This window comes from Leptonychotes weddellii, chromosome 4, assembly GCF_054177405.1.
Source record: "Leptonychotes weddellii isolate Sample4059 chromosome 4, ASM5417740v2, whole genome shotgun sequence".
NCBI classification, from domain to species: Eukaryota; Metazoa; Chordata; class Mammalia; order Carnivora; family Phocidae; genus Leptonychotes; species Leptonychotes weddellii.
Window position 1 is genome coordinate 122,576,305 of NC_138372.1, and position 23,884 is coordinate 122,600,188.

The 23,884-nt window shown below is 39.7% G+C and overlaps 1 protein-coding gene and 1 long non-coding RNA gene across 7 annotated transcripts in view; one reads left to right on the forward strand and one right to left on the reverse strand.

Moving 5' to 3' along the window:
* Positions 1-19,142, reverse strand: part of LOC115940005 (uncharacterized) — a 91,870-nt gene extending 72,728 nt beyond the window's left edge. For 3 of the 5 annotated variants that reach the window (XR_004074792.2, XR_014144266.1, XR_014144265.1), the window contains exon 1: positions 7,205-19,142. This is a non-coding gene — a long non-coding RNA (uncharacterized LOC115940005). The remainder of the gene's footprint in view (positions 1-7,204) is intronic. The other 2 variants (XR_014144264.1, XR_004074802.2) reach the window with 2 other exon arrangements.
* A 31-nt stretch (positions 19,143-19,173) lies between these two features.
* Positions 19,174-23,884, forward strand: part of ZBTB10 (zinc finger and BTB domain containing 10) — a 36,855-nt gene continuing 32,144 nt past the window's right edge. Inside the window, exon 1 of one of the 2 annotated variants that reach the window (XM_081816175.1) lies at positions 19,174-19,407. In XM_081816175.1, the coding sequence (XP_081672301.1) occupies positions 19,309-19,407 (99 nt within the window). In that variant the 5' untranslated portion in view covers positions 19,174-19,308. Of the gene's footprint in view, positions 19,408-20,261; positions 21,318-23,884 lie in introns of those variants that run through there. The other variant, XM_006727141.3, reaches the window with a different exon arrangement.

The following is a 23,884-nucleotide window of genomic DNA, read 5'->3' on the forward strand; positions in this document are numbered from 1 at the left end:
ATATTACGACTGTATTTAAAATTTTTCATTCAAAATGTAAATAGAATTATTGGGAGGAAAAAAATATATACTTTTAGAACTCAAATGATGTATTTTATTGAAGCCTAGCAATGAAGGAAAGAAAAGGGCATAACCAGCCATTCTTTTTAATTTTGTAATACTGATGATTTTTTTTTAAGATTTTATTTATTTATTTATTTGAGAGAGAGAGAGAGAAACAACATGAGAGGGGAGAGGGTCAGAGGGAGAAGTAGGCTCCCCACTGAGCCGGGAGCCCAATGTGGGACTTGATCCCAGGGCTCCGGGATCATGACCTGAGCCGAAGGCAGTCGCTTAACCAACTGAGCCACCCAGGCGCCCAATACTGATGATTCTAATTGTCCTGTGCTTTGACTAGCAGTAATGCATGTGTATTCAAATAAAATTTCTTAGGCTTTCTCAAAAAAAATTTAATTAATTAATTAAAAAAACACTAATACATTTTTGCAGATTTCCCTTGTAAGAGGGGCTTGTACTTCACCAGGAAAATGGGGGTTTTTTGGTTTAAATACTTTCATTTAGAAGTGTGTTATTTAATAGTTCTGATTTGGTTAGCAACCTTTAAATATATTACTTAGTCATTTATGATAATTTGGCATTAAAGATGAATAATTATTCAAATTTGCTATATTCATTTGAATTATAGGTTTCAGTGATTTCTAGGGGATTTAAAAGTACAAACAAGAGTTATTATCCTTGCTTAGTCACTTTATTTTATATTCTCCATGTCAATATAATCTGTTGCAAATTCAAGTTGATGATATACTGCTTCTAATTGTGTTCTGCTGCATGCACTAATAATGATACACTGTCATTTTTTCAATCAGCATCTATAGAAAGATTGCCAGTGTAAGACACTATGTTAGTCTGTTATGGATACAAAAGTAAATATGACATGATGTTCCTTTAGGGAATTCATAGTGTGGTGGTACAGACAAATCCATACCTAGGCATGTTAATATAATGTGGTAAGGGCAAAGATAGGTAGGGGTCCTGGATATTAACAAAGGCACAAAGGGGTGTGTGTGTGTGTGTGTGTGTGTGTGTGTGTGTGTGTGTGCAGGTAGGTAGGTAGAAAACACTTTCTAGGAAGAGATGATAACTGAGGTAGGCTTCATTAAATAATAATTAGTAATTAATCAGATGATGAGAAAGAGGGTAGAAAGGAAGGTGTTCCAGATAGAAATAGCACGACTGTTAGAGAGCAAAGTGAAAGATAAGAAGTGGAGGGAAATGGTAAGAGATTAAAACAGAAAGTCAGATGGAGGCCAGATCATAGAATTATTGAATTCCATGTTAAGGAGCTTGAACTTTATCTCATAAGCAATGATGATTCACTGAAATGTTTAAATAGGGAGACAAAAGGGTAAGATAATGACAGGGCAAGACCAGAGACTAGAAGACTAGTTAAGAGGATGTAGTATTCAGGATGAAAGAAGATGAGAGCCTAAAGTAGGACAGTGATAGGAGATGTGGGGAGTAGGAAAAGGATTCAAGAACTAATTAGAAGATAAAATGTGTAAGAGCCAGTGATTGATTGAATGTGGGACATACAGAAAATGGAAGAGTCAAAGACAGTTATGAAGCATAGCACCATACCAAGTACAATAGAGAATACAGGAGGAGTAGTCTTCAGAGGAATTGATGACTTCAGTAATTTTAGATTTGTTGAGTCTGAGGTGTAACTGAAACACTGATGTAGCAGCCAATCAGCAACTCTGCAGAAAGTTTTAAGGTACAGCTGTAGACTTGATGCCATTACCAAGTGATAGTTAAAATCATGTCAACAGGTCAAGCAACTCAGAAAGACTGTAGAGAATTTTTCCCTCTCAATGCACTGTGAAGTTATACTTTTAGAGTGCTTATCTCCATGATTAACTGTAGACTTTAGCTCCAATACCTACCATGACTGGATCAATCTACTTGATTCATCATTAATTTATGTATCTTTGAGGTTGTCTTCTGAGTCTAGACACGGAGGCTCATGTTAAGTGAAGAAGCACAGAACAGCAACAAAGACAAGCAAACAAAATATCTAAAATTAAATGTATTGACAGTTCTTCAGGACTATTTCTTACATTCCAGGGGCTCAACGATACCCTCCAACATACTAATTCTTCAGTTTGTTCTTAGTTCAGTTTTTTTTTTTTTATCAAACTCTACCTGTCTGGCAAAGATATTACTAAATTTTTAGTGATTCAATTCTTTGTCTATTAATACATCATTTGACAACATGCTATCAAAGTAACAATTAGCAATAGTACCATAAGATTTTTTTTTTTTTAAAGATTTTATTTATTTATTTGACAGAGAGAGAGAGACAGCTAGAGAGGGAACACAAGCAGGGGTAGTGGGAGAGGGAGAAGCAGGCTTCCCGCCGGGCAGGGAGCCCAATGCGGGGCTCGATCCCAGGACCCTGGGATCATGACCTGAGCCAAAGGCAGACGCTGAACGACTGATCCACCCAGGCGCCCCAGTACCATAAGATTTCTTGTGGAACTTTTAAAGTACTAGCTGAGTTCTTTGATTAGTTAAAAAAAACTATTACTTTTGTTGACTTTTAAGTTAAATCAAAACTATTTTCTGAGCAGCTTCAATGAAAGAACCATGAGTAAAACTCTTATAATGACATTTCAGAATCATGTTTGGCAACCATGCAGATTAGCACTGACACAATGTCCAAGAGCTACTAAAGATAGACCTTATGCAATTGGGCAAAATGAGTGGGTGGATAATTTTTTTTTTAAGTAGGGCCATGACCTCTGAGATCTTCTGTTGTTTTCACTATGATCTATAAACTGAACAAAGTGCTATTTTCTTTCTCATAGGAGTAGTCCTTTACTTGTATGGGACCAAGGCAGTGTATAGGAATGAAGGCATAACTCCTGTTTTTTCTTAACAGCAAATATGGACTACCTATGCCTCCTCTCCTATGTCCGATGTCCAACCAAGGTAAACAATTGCTATGGCAATTCAGAGTTCTAATTTTTGACAATTCTAATTTGCCACAATATTTTTTGATGATCTAGGACTCTGCTGCGGAATCCTTCTAATCACATTGCTCAGCAATAATTAAATTGCTACCAATCAACTGAAGCTGACAAGCAAGATGGAACTTAACTGCCATTGCTGGTCAAGACCTTCCTTTTCCACACTTGATTTAAGGCAGGCATCAAATGGAATTTTCCTTGAGATAAAAAAGTGAACTGAGAATATAAAGATAACCAGAACTATGTTCCTCCTTTAAGGAGCTCACAGTGGAGTATGGGGGACAGATATGTGGAATAAGTGAGGTTCCTTCACATTCACACTTTAATCTGATTCTACAATTTAAACAAGAAAGGGGAGGGGCACCCGGGTGGCTCAGTTGGTTGGGCATCTGCCTTCGGCTCGGGTCGTGATCCGGGGGTCCTGGGATCGAGCCCCGCATCAGGCTCCCTACTCTGTGGGGAGTCTGCTTCTCCCTCTGCCTGAAGCTCTCCCCTGCTTGTGCTCGCTCTCTAATAAATAAATAAGATCTTTAAAAAAAAAAATAAACAAGAAAGGGGAGATGGGAAAGAACACATGCTTAATCTATGTCATCCTATGCAAGTACATGGGAGTACAAAGCTTCTACCTCCTACCCAAACTGAGACCAGGGCAGATAAACATATTTCACTCAAAATGCAGGTATTTGACTCTGCTTTTTCAGCTGTAAATTTTATGAAGTCTAAATACAGATAAATATTTCCAATGGGGGGGGGAAACGTATTTCATTCAGTCACCGTATTGAGAATGATCTCTTCAAAATGTCACAATTAACAGAGATTTAATGTTAACAATAAATACAAAAATTTAGCCAGTTAGGCATAAAGAGCCAAAATAACTGGTTTACTAGAGATCCTGTATGGACATGGAGCAAATCCGAGCATAGCACTGGGATGCAAGAAGTTACCATATAAAAAATTTAAGAAAATTCTTCCATGATCCTCAAAGTGAATCTCAAAAGTCCATCGTCCAGCAAAGGACTCCACAGTTAAAGAGGGATGTGGAGAAAGTGGAAGGGATTCAACAGAGAGTCACAGAGATGATTAAAGGGTTGGGAAAATGGGAGCTAGAAATTATTTAGCCTAAGTTAGAGAAGACTACCAGGTTTCTTAATAACAGTATTCAAGCATAGGAAGGGTTGTTATATACAAGATGATGAACAGTTGCTTTCTATCTCAACTGGAGAGTGGATAGAAGAAATAGACTTTGATTACAGCATGAAATATCTAAGTTAGACATAAGGAAGAACTTTTAAGAATGAGGATTATTGGATAAGAGACCTCAGGATCCTCTTATTACACCTGTTCCTTAAATGATACTGTTTCACAGGGTCATTTTTAAATTCTTTCTCTTTTCAGTTTGTCCTTAATTTATTTCATTTACACTGATTTAAATTATCTATTATAACTGATAATCCCCAACCACATATATGTTTGGGGATATTTATATATAATATATATTATACTGTATAAATAGTACATGTACAGTATATAGTATTCTATGGTACACAGTATATACTATGGTATAGTATAGTGTGTATATAGTATATGTATAGTATATATACAGTATATAGTATATATACAGTATATAGTATATATACAGTATATAGTATATATAGTATATAGCATATACAGTATATAGCATATACAGTATATATAGTATATATACAGTGTATAGTATAGTATAGTTTAGTATAGTATATATACGATATATATGTCCAATCCAGACTACTCTCCAAATGCCTCCTGGACATCAAGCTTCTAACCTTTTCCTGTTCTACTGCAATAGCATCATAACTGATAACTGTCTCTCAGTCTTCAATTCCATTCTCTGGTCTATATGATGGTCTGAACCTTTCTATCTACAAGCAAGTCCAATCATTTCCCTGCTTACAATTTTCTGATAGATCCCATCATTTACTTGCTTTCCATCATGTGGGCCCTTAACCTATCCAATATCATCCCTTGTCATTCCCCAAATGTTATTAATTCCAAGATAATTTCACTCCTTTCATCCCACTGTGCTTTTACAGATCTGTGAGTCTTAGTACTCTTCACTCCTCCTAGAACACACCTTCCCCCTTCTTTCTGTGTTCAACTTCTACTCTTCAGTTCCAGAAATTTTTCATTGACCTTACCACAGTGGATTCGTGACCCTCAATAAATGCTGATGAATTTCCATGAAAACTTGCCTTGAATACTTTAATGTCATAGTTTGTATTAGTAAGAGCCTTTCCAGACTCCAGATTCAGTCATTGCTCATTTAGAAAACATCTAGGTAGCTTGCTGACAGAATCTAGAGATCAACCTTCAGAAGTGGTATATACCAGACTCTTGTGTTTATCACACTTGACTCCAGCTGCTGCTTATCTGACAGTGCTTGCAACATTTCCTCAGACATTTCCATATCACTTTGCCACTACTGGACCCAGTGCCCTTTCTTCCATCTCTTGGCCTGGCACAATTATGGATACATACTTAGGCACTTTATGTGCATCCTCTCCAACTCATTTTTTACAACACTCCTGTGAGGCAGGATTAGTGTGCCCATTTTACAGGTGAAAAAGTCACCACCTATCCACAGATGACATATATGCATGTGCATGTGTATATACACATATATTTGTGAGACATATAACCTATGAGCTGTAGCCTACTTAACGTGCTCACAAATATCTCAAAAGAAACTCAAAATGAAATTTCCAAACATGAATTCATAACTTTACCCCCAAACTTTGCTCTTGATGTTACCTGTTTTAGTGACTGCTGTCGGACACTTAAGAGTCCACACTTCGCTCTTTTTTAATCCCCATATCCAATCCCTCACCAACTTATATAAACTTTCCCTCCCAGATTATCTCTTAAATTTGTGCAGTTCTCTCCACCTCTACCATTATTAATCTAGTCCAAGTTTTCATCATCTCTTATAAACTTCTATTTCCTTTGGTCCTCATCTTATCTGTTATCTGCAGCCAAGATGATCTGAAAATCCAAATCTGTTCATGGTACTTCATGCTGTCCCTTCTTCCTACTGAATTCAAAAGTCCTTTAGCAGGTTCCCATTGCTCTTATCAAAAAGACAAACTTAAAACTGCTATTCAATGGATCACATCCACTTCTTCTCAAACCCACCTTTTCTCACATCCTGCTCCCTCCCCCTCAACTGCTCTGGCCACTGGTGCTTGCTTCCTATCATTCAAACCTGAGATGATCCATTCTTCTGCAGGCCTCTGCACAGGCTGGAAAGCCATCTCTCTTCTCGTCACCAAGTTAACTCTTCATCATCTTTCAGATGCCACTTTCCCAGAGAATTTTCAGGTTTGAAAATCACCCTCAAAAACCAAATCTTATCTTCCTATTATAAGTCCAAAACCACGTTTTTCTCTTTCTTCTCTCTCTCTTTACATTTGTTTTTGTGATTATTTGATTGTCACCCTCCTCCATGAGATTGTAAGCATCATGAGAGCAAGAACTGTCTATTCTTGCTATTTTATCTCTAGTGCTTATCTCTACTACCCGCATGTAGTATTTGAAGAATTGAATAAATTAATTTGTTGGCTTATGTTTGCCAGGCACTGAGCTAAATGCTTTACATATATAATTTCATTGAATTTTCACAACAGACTTAGAAGGTTACTACCTTTCTATTATTAGCTCCATTTTAGAAATGAGAAAACCAGGGTCTAGAGATACTCGGTAATTTTCCCAAGTCTGGAAAAATGAAAACTGAAGTCCTCTACAATAAAACCATAAGCCCATCACTTGTGGATAGCTTTGCACACATGTGTATTAACTAATGTGACATTGAGCACATGAGCAGGAAGAAGTCTTTGAATCACGAATTGACCATTTGTGTCTCTTGAGCAAACCTGAAAATCCTGAAATATTTAAGAGTCAACAACAGAATCCCATGGTTGTTAGGTCAGGTTACTTAAACAGAAGAAAAAAAGTAGGCTGGACCTGAATTGTACTTGTTCAGTGAGCCTAATGGTTCCACTGACCAGTGAGGCATAATACCTTTGCACAGTACAACACCGACTGTGACTGGCCTGGGGGAATAGATCTCAGAGCAGTCAAAAAACTTATCAAGCCAAAATGAATGAATTGATTCTCATTTCACCAAAAAGAAAACAACTTACCTCACTCATGTCGACTGTTCTTGTTCATGCAGAAGCCTCTGCTGAGCCCTTGTAAGTAGCTCAACGACTTTGAGCAGTTTATCCAAAGGTGCTTATGAATTTTTTTCCTTCTCCACCCACACTGTCTGGTCCACTCCTTTTGAAAACAGAGGCATGATGGCACAGCCACTCTTTATGGTTCTTGTCGCAGGAGTAATATCCCAAAGGTTGAGGCAAATTTTATGTTGGTTGATCACGAATATACTTGGAAGAGCTTCATCTTCATTTCTGGACGTTGCATTAAGGATTTTTAAATTATCATTATCATCTTTTACGAAATTATTTTCATCATGACTACTGAATTCTCAATAGACCTGAGAGGCTGTTGGGTATGTAATCTTTAGGTTATGATCGAGAAAGTCTTTAGAAGTCCCACTAGCTTTTCAGGCAGGACTTCGAGAAGTAGAAACAATTCGTTGATCTCAATAATATTGTCTCAGATCTGCAACTCAGGCTGGAGCATCCCAAAACTGGGCTTGTTCACTATATTTAAAATATATTAGATTTTGGACACTATCTCAAACCAATTCAGAAGAGTTTGGCAATTCATTATTTTTTAGTAGAACATTTACCTGGCAGGGTAACCTACCTTGTTTATGTTTACTAAGAGAACTTCTTCCTAGTGGGTGAATCTACATAGGAAGCCAAATTAAAGATCAAATGGTTGAACGAGCATATAATTAGGAATTAGATGTTATTAAGAAGTGTCTGATTTACTCATTTCCCTGCTTAAAAAGTCCTTCAGTCTTTCCATCACTTTCAGGATAAAAACCAAACTCTTTATTGATGTTTCCCCATTCTTTCTTTACAAATCTCACCTCGAGCAGTCCGAGAGTCTAAACACACTGAACTTAAAATGGCCTTTTTTTTTTTTTTTTAAGATTTTCTTTATTTGACAGAGACACAGTGAGAGAGGGAACACAAGCAGGGGGAGTAGGAAAGGGAGGAGCAGGCTTCCTGCTGAGCAGGGAGCCCCACCTGGGGCTCGATCCCAGGACCCTGGGACCATGACCTGAGTGGAAGGCAGACGCCCAACAACTGAGCCACCCAGGCACCCCAAAATGGCCTTACTTTTAGGATAAATATCCTTTTATTTTGGCCAAATTCCTATTTTCATCTATGTTCCCTAGCAATTCAACTTTTAAAACCAGCAATAGTCATTTTATCCTCCATGTTTCCACAGCAATTTTACATATCTCTATCAACACTTAACCATTATAATTATTAATTTACATATTCCTCTCCCTCACTGAAAGGTGAGTTTCTTGGGGGTTGGGACAATCTTACCTATCTACTAAATCCTGAGGTTCAGTACAGAGCAGAAACTCAAAAAACGTCTTTAAAGTGCTTGTTGGCTATGTCCACTAAACTAGATAGTAAATTGGCTATCTCCATTCCTCAGTAATTTCAGAATATTCTGTTTTATAAAATAAACATTCCTCTTTACATTCTATTAGACCAGTGGTTCTCTCAGGGTTTTGAATTTTGTGAGTTAGTAAAAATAACTTCTTACAAACATTTTAGGCAACAATGAAGAAAAGAACATTAAAAATAAAGCTAGAGTCTATTAACATCATAATTTCAAAATATATCTTAAGTCTAAACCATGAGAAAGGATATAATTTAAAATAATAATCTTTTAAATTGAACAAATTTAACTTTATGAAAATTTTTCTAGTTTTTTTTTTTCATTTCACTATCAACTGATGAAAAATAGATCAGTGTCCTCCCCAAAATAATTCTGAAATACTATGTACCCTTTTATACATTTTTAAGGTAGCATCTGAGATATTTTCATTGTAAGTTCAAATTGTTGTGATGAATGTCATTTCGGGCATGTTATAAATATTGACAATACAAAATAAAATATCTTAGAAAATCCATCCAATGGAATCTATATACCATAATTATTTAATTCCCACCATTATTCATTTAAAAATATATGAACAAACAGTTGAAATATTTATATTATTCCTTTTTACTTCCATTCCACTTCCAGAGTTTTATAATATGACATTTATACTCAGAAGTCCATTATCAACTGAAATTTAATTTCAAAAATTTCTGGACCTTATATGTCCTAAAAATATCCTGAAATGAGCTACCATTATAATTACTAGTGCACATTTGGTCAAAGCAACATAAATATATTGATATTAAGCATGATATAAACATTTATTGAAAATACATTTCTTAATTAGCTAAGTTTCTTCAACTAATTAATGTGGTCAGAATTTGTGTGCTAGGCTGAGAAAGGGTTCATCATACATTTTATTCCTTTTTTTCTTCTTTTGAAGACGTGCTGAGACTATTTGTTCATGAAAAATTATGAATGATGGGAATAGAAGGAGTTTGTTTTAGCTACGTCACAAAATTCTTTAAACTCCTTCCAAGTTATGTGCAAAAAACCCTTAGTGATCTATTGTTGAAAATTATTTTTAATGATTAACTGACACTTTGGTTAAGTCCTTCTTCAGTTTCGTTGAAAGGAAAAGCTGAAAACCATCTGCAAAAGTATAGCTACCAAGTAATTAGGGACATTTTACTTCTGTCTCTGGTGCCCCTTTTCCATCCTGGGGCAATGTTAACACAGTTAAGATTAGGAGTGGGTGAAAGGTGTGCCTCTTTTTGGTGATGGGGAAAAAAGTAAGATTGGGCAAGGGGAGGCGGGTTCTTTAGCAGCTCAGTTTTGGAAAGACAGGGCATATGGAAGTTGAAAACCTAACCACTAATTCTCTTAAAAACTATCTATGTGCTGCTCACATGTCTCTTAGAAATTCCTGGTATACCTCCAGAGCTGAGTATACCCCAGTTTGAAGAGCACTGGGCTACACCTGAAAGTATACAAATTCCATTAGCTTTAGTTTCAAAGTGTGATATTTTCTTTTTTAAGATTTTATTTATTTATTTGAGAGAGCACAAGCAGGGGGAGGGGCAGAGGGAGAGGGAGAAGCAGACTCCCCACTGAGCAGGGAGCCTGACGCTGGGGCTTGATCCCAGAACTCTGAGATCATGACCTGAGCAGAAGGCAGCCGCTTAACCGACTGAGCCACCCAGGCGCCCCCAAAGTGTGGTATTTTCTGACTTTAACATTACCTCCAGATTCTGGGGGCAGTTAACTTATTCGGAATTTAAGCCCCCTATGAAATTATTGCATGAAGTTGTGTAGAAAGCCTGGGTGGCTCAGTCCTTGAGCTGCTGCCTTGGCTCAGACCCTGGGATCGAGCCCTGCATCGGGCTCCCTGCTCCGTGGGAAGCCTGCTTCTCCCTCTCCCACCCCCCTGCTTGTGTTCCCTCTCTCTCTGTCTCTCTCTCTGTCAAATAAATAAAATAAATTCTTAAAAAAAAAAAAAAAGAAGGCCCTGCTTTAGGACATTTCTTCATAGCACTGTACCTTTATGGCCCTGACATCTTTCTCCCTTCCCTGTTTTCTCACATGGTCCTTCTGAAGGTAACTGGTTTGCATTTGTAAACTTAGGAAAGAGGATTAGCATGAAATTTGTGGCTACTGATCAGAGCCTAGTTAATCAACCTATCAGGAAAATCAATTTGTGAACTAAACAGTATCTGTAAACTAAATATTTGAGATGCATCTCCTATAAAAATTGATAATGTATATGTGGTTTTAGTAACTGAGTCTTTTTTTTTTTTAAGATTATTTATTTATTTGACAGAGAGATAGAGCGAGAGCACAAGTAGGCAGAGAGGCAGGCAGAGGGAGAGGGAGAAGCAGGCTCCCTGCTGAGCAGGGAGCCAGATATGGGGCTCGATCCCACCTGGGATCATGACCTGAGCCAAAGGCAGGCGCTTAACCCACTGAGCCACTCAGGCATTCCAGTAACTGAGTTTTCAATAAAAATAAATATTAAACCTCTACCCCTACTTCATCGTTCTCATTCTTTACAGCCAATATAAAAAATTCATATTGTAAAAATAATCTATTTTTGTACAACTCACATATACGAAGAAGTCATTTTATTTTTTACTTCATCTTTCTCAGAGAATAGTGAGCTAACTCCTATTTGTGAGTAATTAAAACGCAGAGAAACCGCAACCACAAAATGGTTAGCTATCATTAAATTCTGAATTTTCAAATATTTTTTAAATGCTACTCACCTAATTTTTAATTTTTTTTAAATTTTAAGTAGGCTCCACACTCAACATGGGGCTTGAACTCACAACCCTGATATCAAGAGTCACATACTCTACTGACTAAGCCAGTCAAAGCAACCCTGAATTTTCAAATATTTTTAATTAAAACCATAACTTCACAGGGACGCCTGGGTGGCTCAGTTGGTCAAGCGTCTGCCTTCAGCTCAGGTCATGATCCCAGGGGCCTGGGATCGAGTCCCGCATTGGGAATCCTTGCTCAGCAGGGAGCCTGCTTCTCCCTCTGCCTGCCGGAGGCTCCTCCTGTTTGTGCCCTCTGACAAATAAATAAATAAAATCTTTAAAAATAAATAAATAAAACCATAACTTCACAGTTAAGAAACATTTCATTTGTGTGTATTTTTAATGACCTAGTATAGAAGTTGTAATTGGAATTATTTTTATTCACTAGCTTTAGTTCTTAAAAACTTCAAAACAATCTTCCTACAACCGTACACTTTATAGAAATGCCTTACATTGTATAACATGCAAATATTATCAATAGTTAACACCTGTGGTATTTCTGCTCTACTAGTTTATTCTGCTCTGATCAATTTATTCTGATCTACGTTTTAGTCTTTTGTTGACGTCCAAGATTGTGTATACCTAGTGTTTGCAAATTTGTGCATTCATATATTGATTCATTTGACCAATCCTTACTGATTGTCTGTGATGTCACAGTCACTGTTTCTAGATGATAGAAATACAATATTGAGCAAAGCCAGAAATACTCCTTGCCCTCATGGAGTTTTGGTTTATTGAGGGAGCATGCAATAATCAAATAATTACACATGTTTAAAAACTGCAATTATGACAAGTACTGTGAAGGAGAACAAAAATGCTAGGAAAATCTGCAACAGGATATTTGAATATTGGTGGGTGTGGGTGGTTAGGAAAAGCTGCCCTGAGGAAGTGATCTAAGGATGACTGTGAATTAATTAGGAGAAAGGAGGGAAAAACATTTCTGACTGGAAACTGCCTGCACAAAGGCCAGGCAGGTAGGTATCAAAGAAAACATGAAGGAAAGAAAAAGGCTAGCTTCAGGACGAGTGTCAGCAGCAGGGGGAAACCAGGCATGAGATGGAGCTAGAGTATGAAAGTCAGCCAGACCTTGCTGGACTCTACAGGCCAGTGTTTAGAAAGTGTTTTGATATGTAGACCAACAGAAAATAATTGAGACCTTTGTAGGGTTTTAAGCATGAGTGTGGGTGGGGTGATAGGATCAGATCTGCATTCTGAAAAGATTACTGGCTTCCCTGTAGGAATGGATTAGAGGGCAGGGCGAGAATGTATGGTGTACTGAGATAGATGCTTCTCTGAACATTTGCATGTAAACTTGAGACTTTGAAACTTCAGGTTTTAAAGAGATTGGGATTTTCTAAGAAAAGAAACACTGGTTTTTGTCTTTTAAATCTTTTATGTTTATTTTTTAGGGGCAAGGCAAAATGGGTTCACAGTGTGTGGAGAAAAAGAATGAGTAGTACTCCTTCCCAGAAGTCCTGGGAAAAAGCACGTCATTGATTATCAAAGTTAACTTTTTCTCCCCAAATGAAAATAGTTTTATTGATTTTTTGGGATTATATACCCAATATAAATTATATTCTCAATACACAGCAGTACAGAAAATGTGTCAAGAAATTTTTTTCAAAACTGAAATTCAACTACTGAGAGAATTATCGTCCCCATTCTGTGACTATCCTTTTAAACTACTTTCCATGCTAGTATTCACATATGAAGTTATGTATATATTCTAGGGACCATTGCTATCAATAAACATTAATGGTTGAATTGATTATTCCTATTATATATGTTAATTATTGCTTTTTTTAACTCAACACTAAGCCCTGGACTCATAAAATGCCACATCAACCTTTTTAATGGTTGGTCAATAATTCATTATAAGCATGTACCATAATGTATGTAAATAACCCCATACTGATGAAAGCTCAAGTTTTTTAGGCTTATACACAGTGCTACAATTAATGTCCTTGCACAGACATCTTAATATACCTGTCTAGGATAAATTTCTAGAAAGGAAATTGCTGGGTAAAAAGATACATATGTATTTTTTTCTATTTTGATACATACAGCCAAACAGCCTACCAGATAAGTTATTCTACATTCCCAATTATATTTATTTTACTACACCTCTGATGGATTAAAAAATCACTTATCCACTGGTGTTTTTCTTCCCCCCCACTGGTGTTTTTTATGCACACTGCTCTGATTACTAGCCAAGTCTGCATACCTTCTGATATGTTTACTAGTCATTTGTATTCCTTCTTATATAGTTTTCTACGTCTTTTGCACATTTTTTTCTTCTACTAGATATGTGTTTGACCTATTGATTTACAAGAGCTCTTTGTATATTAGTGGTATTAAGCCTTTGTCACATATAGCCCAGATTTCTTTTTCCTAGTACACCTAAAAAAAAAACTTTATGTCTCTGAAAAATTTTTGTTTTAAAAACTTTTGTTTTTGGGCGCCTGGGTGGCTCAGTCGTTAAGCGTCTGCCTTTGGTTCAGGTCATGATCCCAGGGTTGTGGGATCGAGCCCCGCATCAGGCTTCTTGCTCGGCGGGAAGCCTGCTTCTCCCTCTCCCACTCCCCTGCTTGTTTCCCTCTCTTGCTGTCTCTCTGTCAAATAAATAAAATCTTAAAAAAGAAAAACTTTTGTTTTATAATTTTATATAGGCAATTCTGTTAGAGCTTTTTCTTTAAAGCTCTTGTTTATATGTTCTACTTAGAACTAGGTCTTTGATGGCCCAATATTATAAAAATACTTCCCTAACTGGGGGCGCCTGGGTGGCTCAGTTTAAGCGTCTGCCTTTGGCTCAGGGCTCAGATCATGATCCCAGGCTCCTGGGATCAAGTCCCAAGTCGTATAGGGCTCCCTGCTCAGCGGAAAGCCTGCTTCTCCCTCTCCCACTCCCCCTGCTTGTGTTCCCTCTCCCTGTGTCTGTCAAATAAATAAAATCTTTAAAAAAAAAACAAAAAACACTTCCCTAATTGTATTTTCTTTTGGCACTTTTCACACTTTTGAGAGCATTTCTGGAGGGCAATCAAATGATACTAATGACTTTATGAAAATGTTTATTCCTCTTGCAAGAAATTCCCCTTTTAGGATTTATCCAAAAGAAATAATAGACACAAGGTTTTAGTTTCAAGAATATTCACTAAAGAATTGTTTATAATGACCAAAAAAACTGTAAACAATGATAAATCCAACAATAGAAGACCAGTTAAATAAATTAAGGTATATCCATAGCCATTAAAATGACACTAAAAATATTTACTCATATTAAAACATATTAATAACTAGTAGCACAAATATGCTAAGATCCAGTTCATAAACACCAAAAAACCATTTTAGCTAGGCACAGAAAAAGATGACTATATTTACACAATAGTGGTTAGTTTTGTTACCAGAAAAAATGAGTGATCTTTTTTATTTTTTTCTCCTATGAGCATGTTTAAAGTATGAAAAAAGTTTAAAATTGAGTGTAGCCTATAATTATGCAGATATAGTGTATCACGTGTGTTTTAGTAGGGAAGGATGCCTTAGACTAGAGACTGTCTTCAACCTTACAAATGTAACTTCTGCCTCATCCAATAATCTTGAGCAAGTTGGTTAACCCTTTTGTACTTGAGTTTCCTCATCTGTTAAATGAGGATAATAATACCTACCTTGATTTAATTTAAAGGCAGTGTGCAAACTGTAATTCACTGTAAGCTACATAGAAAATGGTGTTAATACTAATAATATTATTTATATTTGATGAATATGGAGATACGTATACACCTGTGAAACCATCACCACTATCTATGCTATGAACATATCCATCACCTTCAAAAGTTTTCTACTGCTGGGGCGCCTGCGTAGCTCAGTCGTTAAGCGTCTGCCTTCAGCTCGGGTCATGATCCCGGGGTCCTGGGATCGAGCCCCTCATTGGGCTCCCTGCTCGGCGGGAAGCCTGCTTCTCCCTCTCCCACTCCCCCTGCTTGTGTTCCCTCTCTCGCTGTGTCTCTCTCTGTCAAATAAATAAATTAAAAAAAAAAAAAAGTTTTCTACTGCCCACTTTGTTATTACCTTTTTGTGAAGGACACTTAAGACCTACATTCTTAGCAAACTTTTATACAGTACAGTATTGTTAAATATAAGCATGATGCTATACAGTAGATGTCTAAGACTATTCACCTTGCATAGCTGAAACTTTGTACCCTTTGACTAACACCTCTCATTTCCACCCCCACCCCAACGCCTGGCAACCATTACTCCACTTTCTGCTTCTAAGAGTTTGACTGAATACCTCATAAAAGTAGTATCATGCAGTATTTTTCCTTCTGTGTCTGGCTTATTTCACTTACCATAATGTCCTCCAGTTTTATCCATGTTGTTGCAAATGGCAAGATTTCCTTCTTTTTTTAGGACAGAAAAATATTCCATTGTATATATATGATTATTTTTTTAACGTAAATTCAGTGGAAACATTAGTTCAGTACTTTAAAAAATAATGCCTTTTACTTAGTAAGGAAAGAAAAAAGAAGAAACAGAAGAAAAAATTGCCTAGCAAAACACATTGCAAGGAAAGATAAATTATTCAACAAACATTTCCTAACTCCTACTATGTGCCAAGCTGGGATTGGGGTAGGGGATTATAAGAGTGAATAACACACAGTTACCATTCTCAGGTACTTCATTCTGGTGGATGACACGCGTCAATCCCACAGACAGAATCATAGGCCATTGACCCTAGAAACTAAAGAGGCAAAGTGTCCCTACCAAGGCAGTAAAGGACAGTCACGTTTGGCTAACAAAGATCAGCTGACCAAGGTATAGGATCTCTGCCTCACGGCAGTTCTAGTAGGCCTGTATCAAGGTAACCTACAGCACTTTTACATAGCCTAAAGTGAAATTAGGGGATAAATTGGTTGGGGAATACCCATTCTTTTTTTTTTTTTTTAAAGATTTTATTTATTTATTTGATAGAGAGAGACACAGCAAGAGCAGGAACACAAGCAGGGGGAGTGGGAGAGGGAGAAGCAGGCCTCCCGCAGAGCAGGGAGCCCGATGTGGGACTCGATCCCAGGATCCTGGGATCATGACCTGAGCGGAAGGCAGATGCTTAACAACTGAGCCACCCAGGCGCCCCATGGGGAATGCCCCATTCTTGAGGGGTTCCCCTGGTAAGCATAAGGGGGAATCCCCTTAAATATGGTAGAACCCCCAACAGCAAATGTAGGGGCTAAGGGGAGAACAGATCCCTGCTTGCTAGCAGGAGACTGGAAGGGGTGGGGGAATTCTTAAAAACTCCATTTACAGAACAGGAGATCCCCTTCTGTTACTCAAAGTCCCCTCGTAGGGCTGTTTTGAGACATTTTTGAGTACTATCTTCTACTTTGCTTTTGATTCCATCTACCTTAGGATTCAGAGAAAGACAACTGAATATATATTTATACAAAATAAATGATAAAAATATAAATACATACACATACCACACAGTCACACTATTTGGTTGTTGGAAGTTCAGTAGTCCTAGATTTAAGTCATTTATTTGTACCATTTGAATCTAATATTCATTCCTAATTAATCCATGTTTAAATATAATTCCAGACAGAAAACAAGGTGAATTTTACAAAATATAAGGTAAGATATATGTCTGAGAAAAACACAGTCCTGACACAATTCACACCATTAGGTATTCAAACACTTCTGGTGACTCTGGTACTACCAGAAAGCAAAAATAATAATACTAGCATAAACTTACATAGTGCCTATTAGGTACTAGACATATAAGATGAAAAGAAGCAAAGATACACATTTAACAGTTTGGGAATGAAAACAATTTGTAAAGTTGAAATAAAAATTAAGTCCATTTTCACTTACCATTACTTTAATCCTAGATAAGCAATTAACTTCAGTAATTCTTCTTTTTATGGGGGTGGCAGTGATGGTTAAAATACAATAAATAATGCATTTATTTGAAAAGTGCCTGGAATTGAAAAAATGCATTAAGGACAAAGTACAGTATTATTATAACATTCTTCTATATATCACATGGAAGCACATATTATATGTGCCCAAGCAGGCAGAATCCTTTCTTCTCCAAGGTACAAATTAGGTCAGTATCATGATTCTACTGTCTTAGATTTCCCAACAATTAAAACAAAGCAGGACACAAAGAAGAAGAAAAAAAAAAAAACCCACAAACCATACCAAGTGAGGATCTTTATCAGAATTTCAAACTGTTGATCACTGGTAGGCAGATGACAATATGATTATTACTGGAAAAATAACTCAAAGCCAAAGCCTTTTTGTGGCAGGTTATCAGCATCATTCTTTACATTAAAATCATATTTCGTCTATAAGATACAACTAACACTTTTTGTTTGATATATAATACTGTTTATTTCTACAGACACTAAAATTATAGTGAATTAAGTGGAAGTTGCTTTGTATAATACAATCAACAGTATATATGAGTCTCGATGTGCATGCATGTGCTTATCCATTGAAAAATATTAATACTAATGGTATTTTATAATATGTCTGAGAAAATCTGTTTTTTAAAGTTAATCTTCAGAAACATACCATATTCCATACTCCACATTACATATTCAAAGGTATAATATTTTTCTTATTTTAAAAATAGAAATTTCAAGAGAACAGAATCATAAAACTAGAGGGCCTAAAAGCTGTAATACATGTTCTTTATTAAACATATATAATTTTCCATTAATACATAATGCAGACGATTAAAGCCTCTAACAATAATCTGTAAGTGTAAAGAGTTTGTGCATATTTCCAATTTTTTCTATGCACATCCTAACGTGTTTAATGTAAAAAGTGTACCCTGCCATATAAATGTCCTTTTTCCCTTTTTCAAGAGTTTATCTTGAATATATTTCATATTAGTTTGTGATTAAACTTTTAATATTAATAAATTTCTTTAAAGTTAAAAAGCCTCGCCATAGTTTGAGAAGATCTTTTTATTTTATTTTATTTTTTAATTTTTAAAATTTTTTTAAAAGATTTTATTTATTTATTTGAGAGAGAGAATGAGAGACAGAGAGCACGAGAGGGAAGAGGGTCAGAGGGAGAAGCAGACCCCCGCTGAGCAGGGAGCCCGATGTGGGACTCGATCCTGGGACTCCAGGATCATGACCTGAGCCGAAGGCAGTCGCTTAACCAACTGAGCCACCCAGGCGCCCGAGAAGATCTTTTTTAAACCTGAAATAGGTTTGAATAAAAAATAAGATTTATTTCACATTTTAAAATAGTAAAACGAGTCTAAACACTTTAAAATTTAGCTTATTTAAAATTTCAAGAATAGGAGTATAAGGGCTCTAAGTTGGAAAACTCGACCAAGATTATGAGTTTCATTTCTAGCTCAATCTGTTCTTCTAATCATTCTAAATTCCATATGCAATGTAAACAATTAAAAAATAAATCTTAATAACTAATTCTTGTCTTTAGATACACAATCCTTGGAGTCGCACACAACGTCCGTATAAGCAGACTCCTCCCCGCTCCTGGGGAAAACCCTGCCTAATATTTATAACGTTATGACATACTGTAATACTCACAAGGTGGTTGTAGAAGTATAAACACGACTGGAGTTATCTGATTGGCTGGTGGTGATGTAACACCCATGTCAATACTTCCCAGTGAACGCACGTGTTCGACCTTTTATTTAAATTTCCATTTCATCACAGCAATAAGACACTCGGGGCGGTGCATTTTCTGTGAAATGATTATTGCCTTGGGCCTGAGGTGCTGCCTGGCACACACAATGCTGCAGACGAGGAGGTGTCGGTGGTTGTAACCTCCTTGTGTGAAAGGCACCGCCTGGTCCAGTCTTTGTGAAGGAACAAAATAAGTTCACTTCCTTGGGCACCGCCACCCACCCCTAGCAAATGACAAGGCTGGAGCGCAGCAGCCCCCACCGCACAGTTATTTCCAAAGTCCCAGGTGAACTCGTGGCGAGAGAAGGAAAATGTGCGTCCCGGGCGCGGGTAGGTGCGTGCGGGCAGCGGGGAGGCGGCCAGACCCTGACACTCGCCAGCTGTTTGTCCTCCGCGTAGCCCGGCCCCGGCCGCACACGCCCGCCCCCTCCTCGAGACCCCCAGCCAGCCGCTCGGCCTTTTGTCCCCCGCCCCTCGGCCGACTTCCTTCCCCCACGGCCGCACCCCCGCCCCCAGGCCGGAGGCGCGGCCCAGCCCCTTTCCCGGTCCCCTGGCGCCCCCACCCCACCCCAGCCCAGCCCCAAGCCCAGCCCCCCTCCCCCAGCCCGGCCCCCACCCTTTCCCCCTCCAGCGGTTACTGCTACCCCGGTGCATTGTGGGCGCACGGTCCGTTGTTCATTTGCCATTCGACCTCCGCCAGGGCCTGGTCGGACGGAAACGCTCCGCCGGCTTTATTGTCGGTTCGTTATGTGGCGGAGCCCAGCAGTTTAACGTGCCTCTCGCCTTCAGCGCCTGGGAAGTCGGCGGCTGCGTCGGGACTCCTCGGCGCACCGGAGGAAGGATATCTGTTTGGAGGGTCGCTGTGTGCGCGCGGCTTTAAAGAGGGGGCAGCGGAGGGTCTCCCCGCACTCCGCTTCTCAACTTCGAAGGCCCCACGCGCCCCCGGCTCGCTGCTCACCTCTCCGCCGCCCGCCCCCTTCTCCGCGCGGGACGCTGTCCGGAGCACAGCGGGGCGGGGGTGGAGGACGAGGAGGCGGCCGGAGGCGGCGGCCCGGCGGGCGGCGGTGGACGCGTGAGGCAGCCCCGGGAGCGAGCGCGAGCCCGGCGGCCGGGCGGGAGGGCGAGGCCGAGCCCCGCGAGACCGGAACGCCGGGGGTGGGGGCGGGGGCGACGCCGAGGGGGAGCGGCGGGGAGCGCGCGGGACGCGGCCCGAGGCCGGGCGCGAGCCGGGGCACCGGGCGGCGGCGGCGGCGCGCGCCATGTCGTTCAGTGAAATGAACCGCAGGACGCTGGCGTTCCGAGGAGGCGGGTTGGTCACCGCCAGTGGCGGCGGCGGCGGCGGCGGCAGCTCCACGAACAATAACGCTGGCGGGGAGGCCTCGGCTTGGCCTCAGCAGCCCCAGCCAAGACAGCCCCAGCCGCTAGCGCCTCAGCAGCTCAATGGGCGGGGGGCCGACGAGGAAGTGGAATTGGAGGGCCTGGAGCCCCAAGACCTGGAGGCCTCCGCTGGGGCGGCCGCTGCCGCCGAGGAAACCAAGGAGTTGCTGCTCCCCCAAGACGCGGGCGGCCCCACCTCGCTGGGCGGCGGTGGCGCGGGGGGCCCCCTGCTAGCGGAGAGGAACCGTCGGACTCTGGCCTTCCGAGGAGGCGGCGGCGGCGGGGGTCTCGGCAACAATGGCAGTAGCCGCGGCCGCCCCGAGACCTCGGCGTGGCCCCTGAGGCATTTCAATGGGCGAGGGCCAGCGGCTGTGGATCTGGAGCTGGACGCGCTGGAGGGGAAGGAGTTGATGCAAGACGGCGCGTCCCTGAGCGACAGCACCGAGGACGAGGAGGAGGGGGCGAGCCTGGGCGACGGCAGCGGGGCGGAAGGCGGCAGCTGCAGCAGCAGCAGGCGGTCGGGCGGCGATGGCGGGGACGAAGTGGAGGGCAGCGGTGTGGGAGCTGGCGAAGGAGAGACTGTCCAGCACTTCCCGCTCGCGCGGCCCAAGTCCCTGATGCAGAAGCTACAGTGCTCCTTCCAGACCTCTTGGCTCAAAGATTTTCCCTGGCTGCGGTATTCCAAGGATACTGGCCTTATGTCCTGTGGCTGGTGCCAAAAGACCCCAGAGGACGGGGGAAGCGGGGACCTTCCTCAAGTGGGGCACGATGAGCTCTCGCGAGGGACCCGAAACTACAAGAAAACCCTTCTTCTGAGACACCACGTCTCTAATGAGCACAAACTCCACGAAGCCAACGCCCAGGTACAGTATATCCTGCTCCTACTTTTTCAGATCTTTTAAGGAAAGATTTATCAGCCAAAAAACACCACCACTTTTCTTGGGTGAGGAAGGCATCGTTCCAGTTGTGGAATTGAAGGGAGCTGATGCGTGGGGGTTTAGAAAGCCTGAGAACAAGTTTTCAGAAGTTATCTGTGTTGGGGGGTGGGGGATGGAATGACAATTTTCTAATCGTAGCGCTGAATTTATTTTTTTATGATTCCTCCTTTTACCCATCAGAATTTTTAAAAAGTTTAAGAAAGCGAGGTTGAAGGTTTTAAACCCTAAAAAGTGGACTTTACGGTCAAAAATTTTACTAGCTGTGATTTTAGAAAAGCTGCCTTATGTTTCAGTCTTTTCAGCATGCTGATGGAAGTCAAATCTGGCGACTCTCTTTGAAGAATGAATTAAACAATTTCCTTAACCGTTGACACTAACCCTTTCAGGAAAACATTAAGCTGAGAAAATTTCTTTATCAGGTCAGGATAATGTGAAATCTGAGAGCAGTATGTAAATGTAGAGGAAGCTATTTGGATAACACTCCTGTGAATGATTTTACTAAATTCATCTCCCTTGAACTTTCTGTTGAATTTTCTCTTACCAAAGGCATGCTTTGGTAAACTACTGGAGTTTTACTTGTTTCCTTCTACCCAGATTCTTGCGCTGAGATTTTCTATAATCCTCCCTTTTTAAAAAAGTTTCTTGTAAATGAAGTTTATTTTAAACTTCGCACGTTAAGGATGTTTCTTGTGATGTTATTTCTATCAGGTAGTAGGCTGGTAGAGAATGTATTTACTAAAGTCCTTGAAAGTATAAGTCCTTAGTTACAAAACAGGTAAGCTATACGTTAGTTGTTATTTCTTGTTTTAATATTTCCAGTTTAAAGATAGTAGGCTTACCATTTTGGTAATCCTTTTTCAAGCCAAAAGATGATGTTGAGCAGTTCTTGTTTTAAGTCTTTCAGACAACCTGTGTGGAAGATGGAATTCATTCTTTTGTTTTGGTAGCCAGTCACTGATTTTAGAAAGTCAACTTTTAGATATTAGTTCCTCTATATGTTTATTGGCGTGATCTTGCTGTTCAAAACACTTATACTGGAGTTAATTAGGTGCTATCCAGTAACCCCATAGTACAGTAGTTTCTCAGAAGTTAACTTTAAAGCATAGGGTTATTTTTCCCAGTGGAGAATGGTAATAGTTTTTGCACAAATTTGAGTTGCCTAAGCCCTAGAAGGAAGGTCACTTAAAGATGTACAGTCCGAAAAGGTTAAGTAAATTGTTCTAAGTCTTAGTCCTTGATGACAACTGAGACTAGAGCCTACAGGGAATGTTGTAAAGGAAAACGAATGGGTTTTGGAGTAAATCTGGATTCAGGTCTCAGCTTTCTACAATTACTAGCTTTGTGACCTTGGGTAATGGAGTGAAATATAACTAACATTTACTTGTGTTCTGTATGCCAAGCACACTTTACCTTACTCTGCAAAGTAATCTTTATTTTATAGATGCAGAGTCGGGGGCTTTAGAAAGTTAAGTAATATGTTGTAAGATGATGGAGGTGGGGGACTTGTGAAAATGAAAGTGTACTTTTCCAAATAATGGTAGGTTGGTTATTTAGAAAATTATAAAAAGACAATTAGAAGGAATATTCTTAATATACAGTGGGCCAGTTATTCTTATCAGCATAGTCTGTCCCTGTAGGCAAATCTGAGTGGGAATGCAAAATATAATTAGCTGCTTAGTGAACCTGAAATCAGAGGAAGGGGAATTAGTTGGATAACCTTATGATAGACTAGTTAGTGTGGTGTGTTCTTCTCCCCTAGGCATTATTTGGATCAGGGAATTCATTCCCTAGGTAAAACCTTTTCTAAACTTGATGTCTGAATTACCCCTCCTTTTCCCTTTGCCCCCTACAAGAGTCCCCTTTTTAAGACATAATGTGCACACCATCTTTCTCTTAGGACATTCTTTCATTAGGCTGAGGACAATACAATTTAATAAGTCGTGTGTCTAAGCATATGTATTGGTTTCCTTGATTGGATTTTGGATGTTTCCACTCTGAATTGATCCTAACTTCTCTATTTTTGTTGCAACGTTAGTTTGGGGTGTTAACCTTGCTGTTGACGCCAGGTACCACCAACATATCTTTGTCTTGTTGATATGAGTGACCTTTTCAAGAACGGATTCATATGGGCAGAATTCTTTTTTTTTTCTTTGCCCTGTAGCCTTTGACTACCGGTAGGAGGCAGTATAACACAATCTGTAAGAGCATTCTTGGGTTTAAGGTTAGGGGGACCTGAATCCTAATCCTCTACTTTCTTGGCAGGCAAAGGAGTTTAACTTCTAGTTCCCTTGTATATGCAAAGTATATGTGCCAGCATGTAATCACTTAGCGAATGCTAGCCATTATTTATTATCATCATTGTGTATATTTATCACCAGTGGTAAGTTTTTTTTGGTAGCCTGGTACCTCATGTGTCTCAGTTGTTAACCAATTTTCACAGTTTGGAAACCACTTTATCTCTTGGGATCAATCCTGATTCTAGAGAATAAACC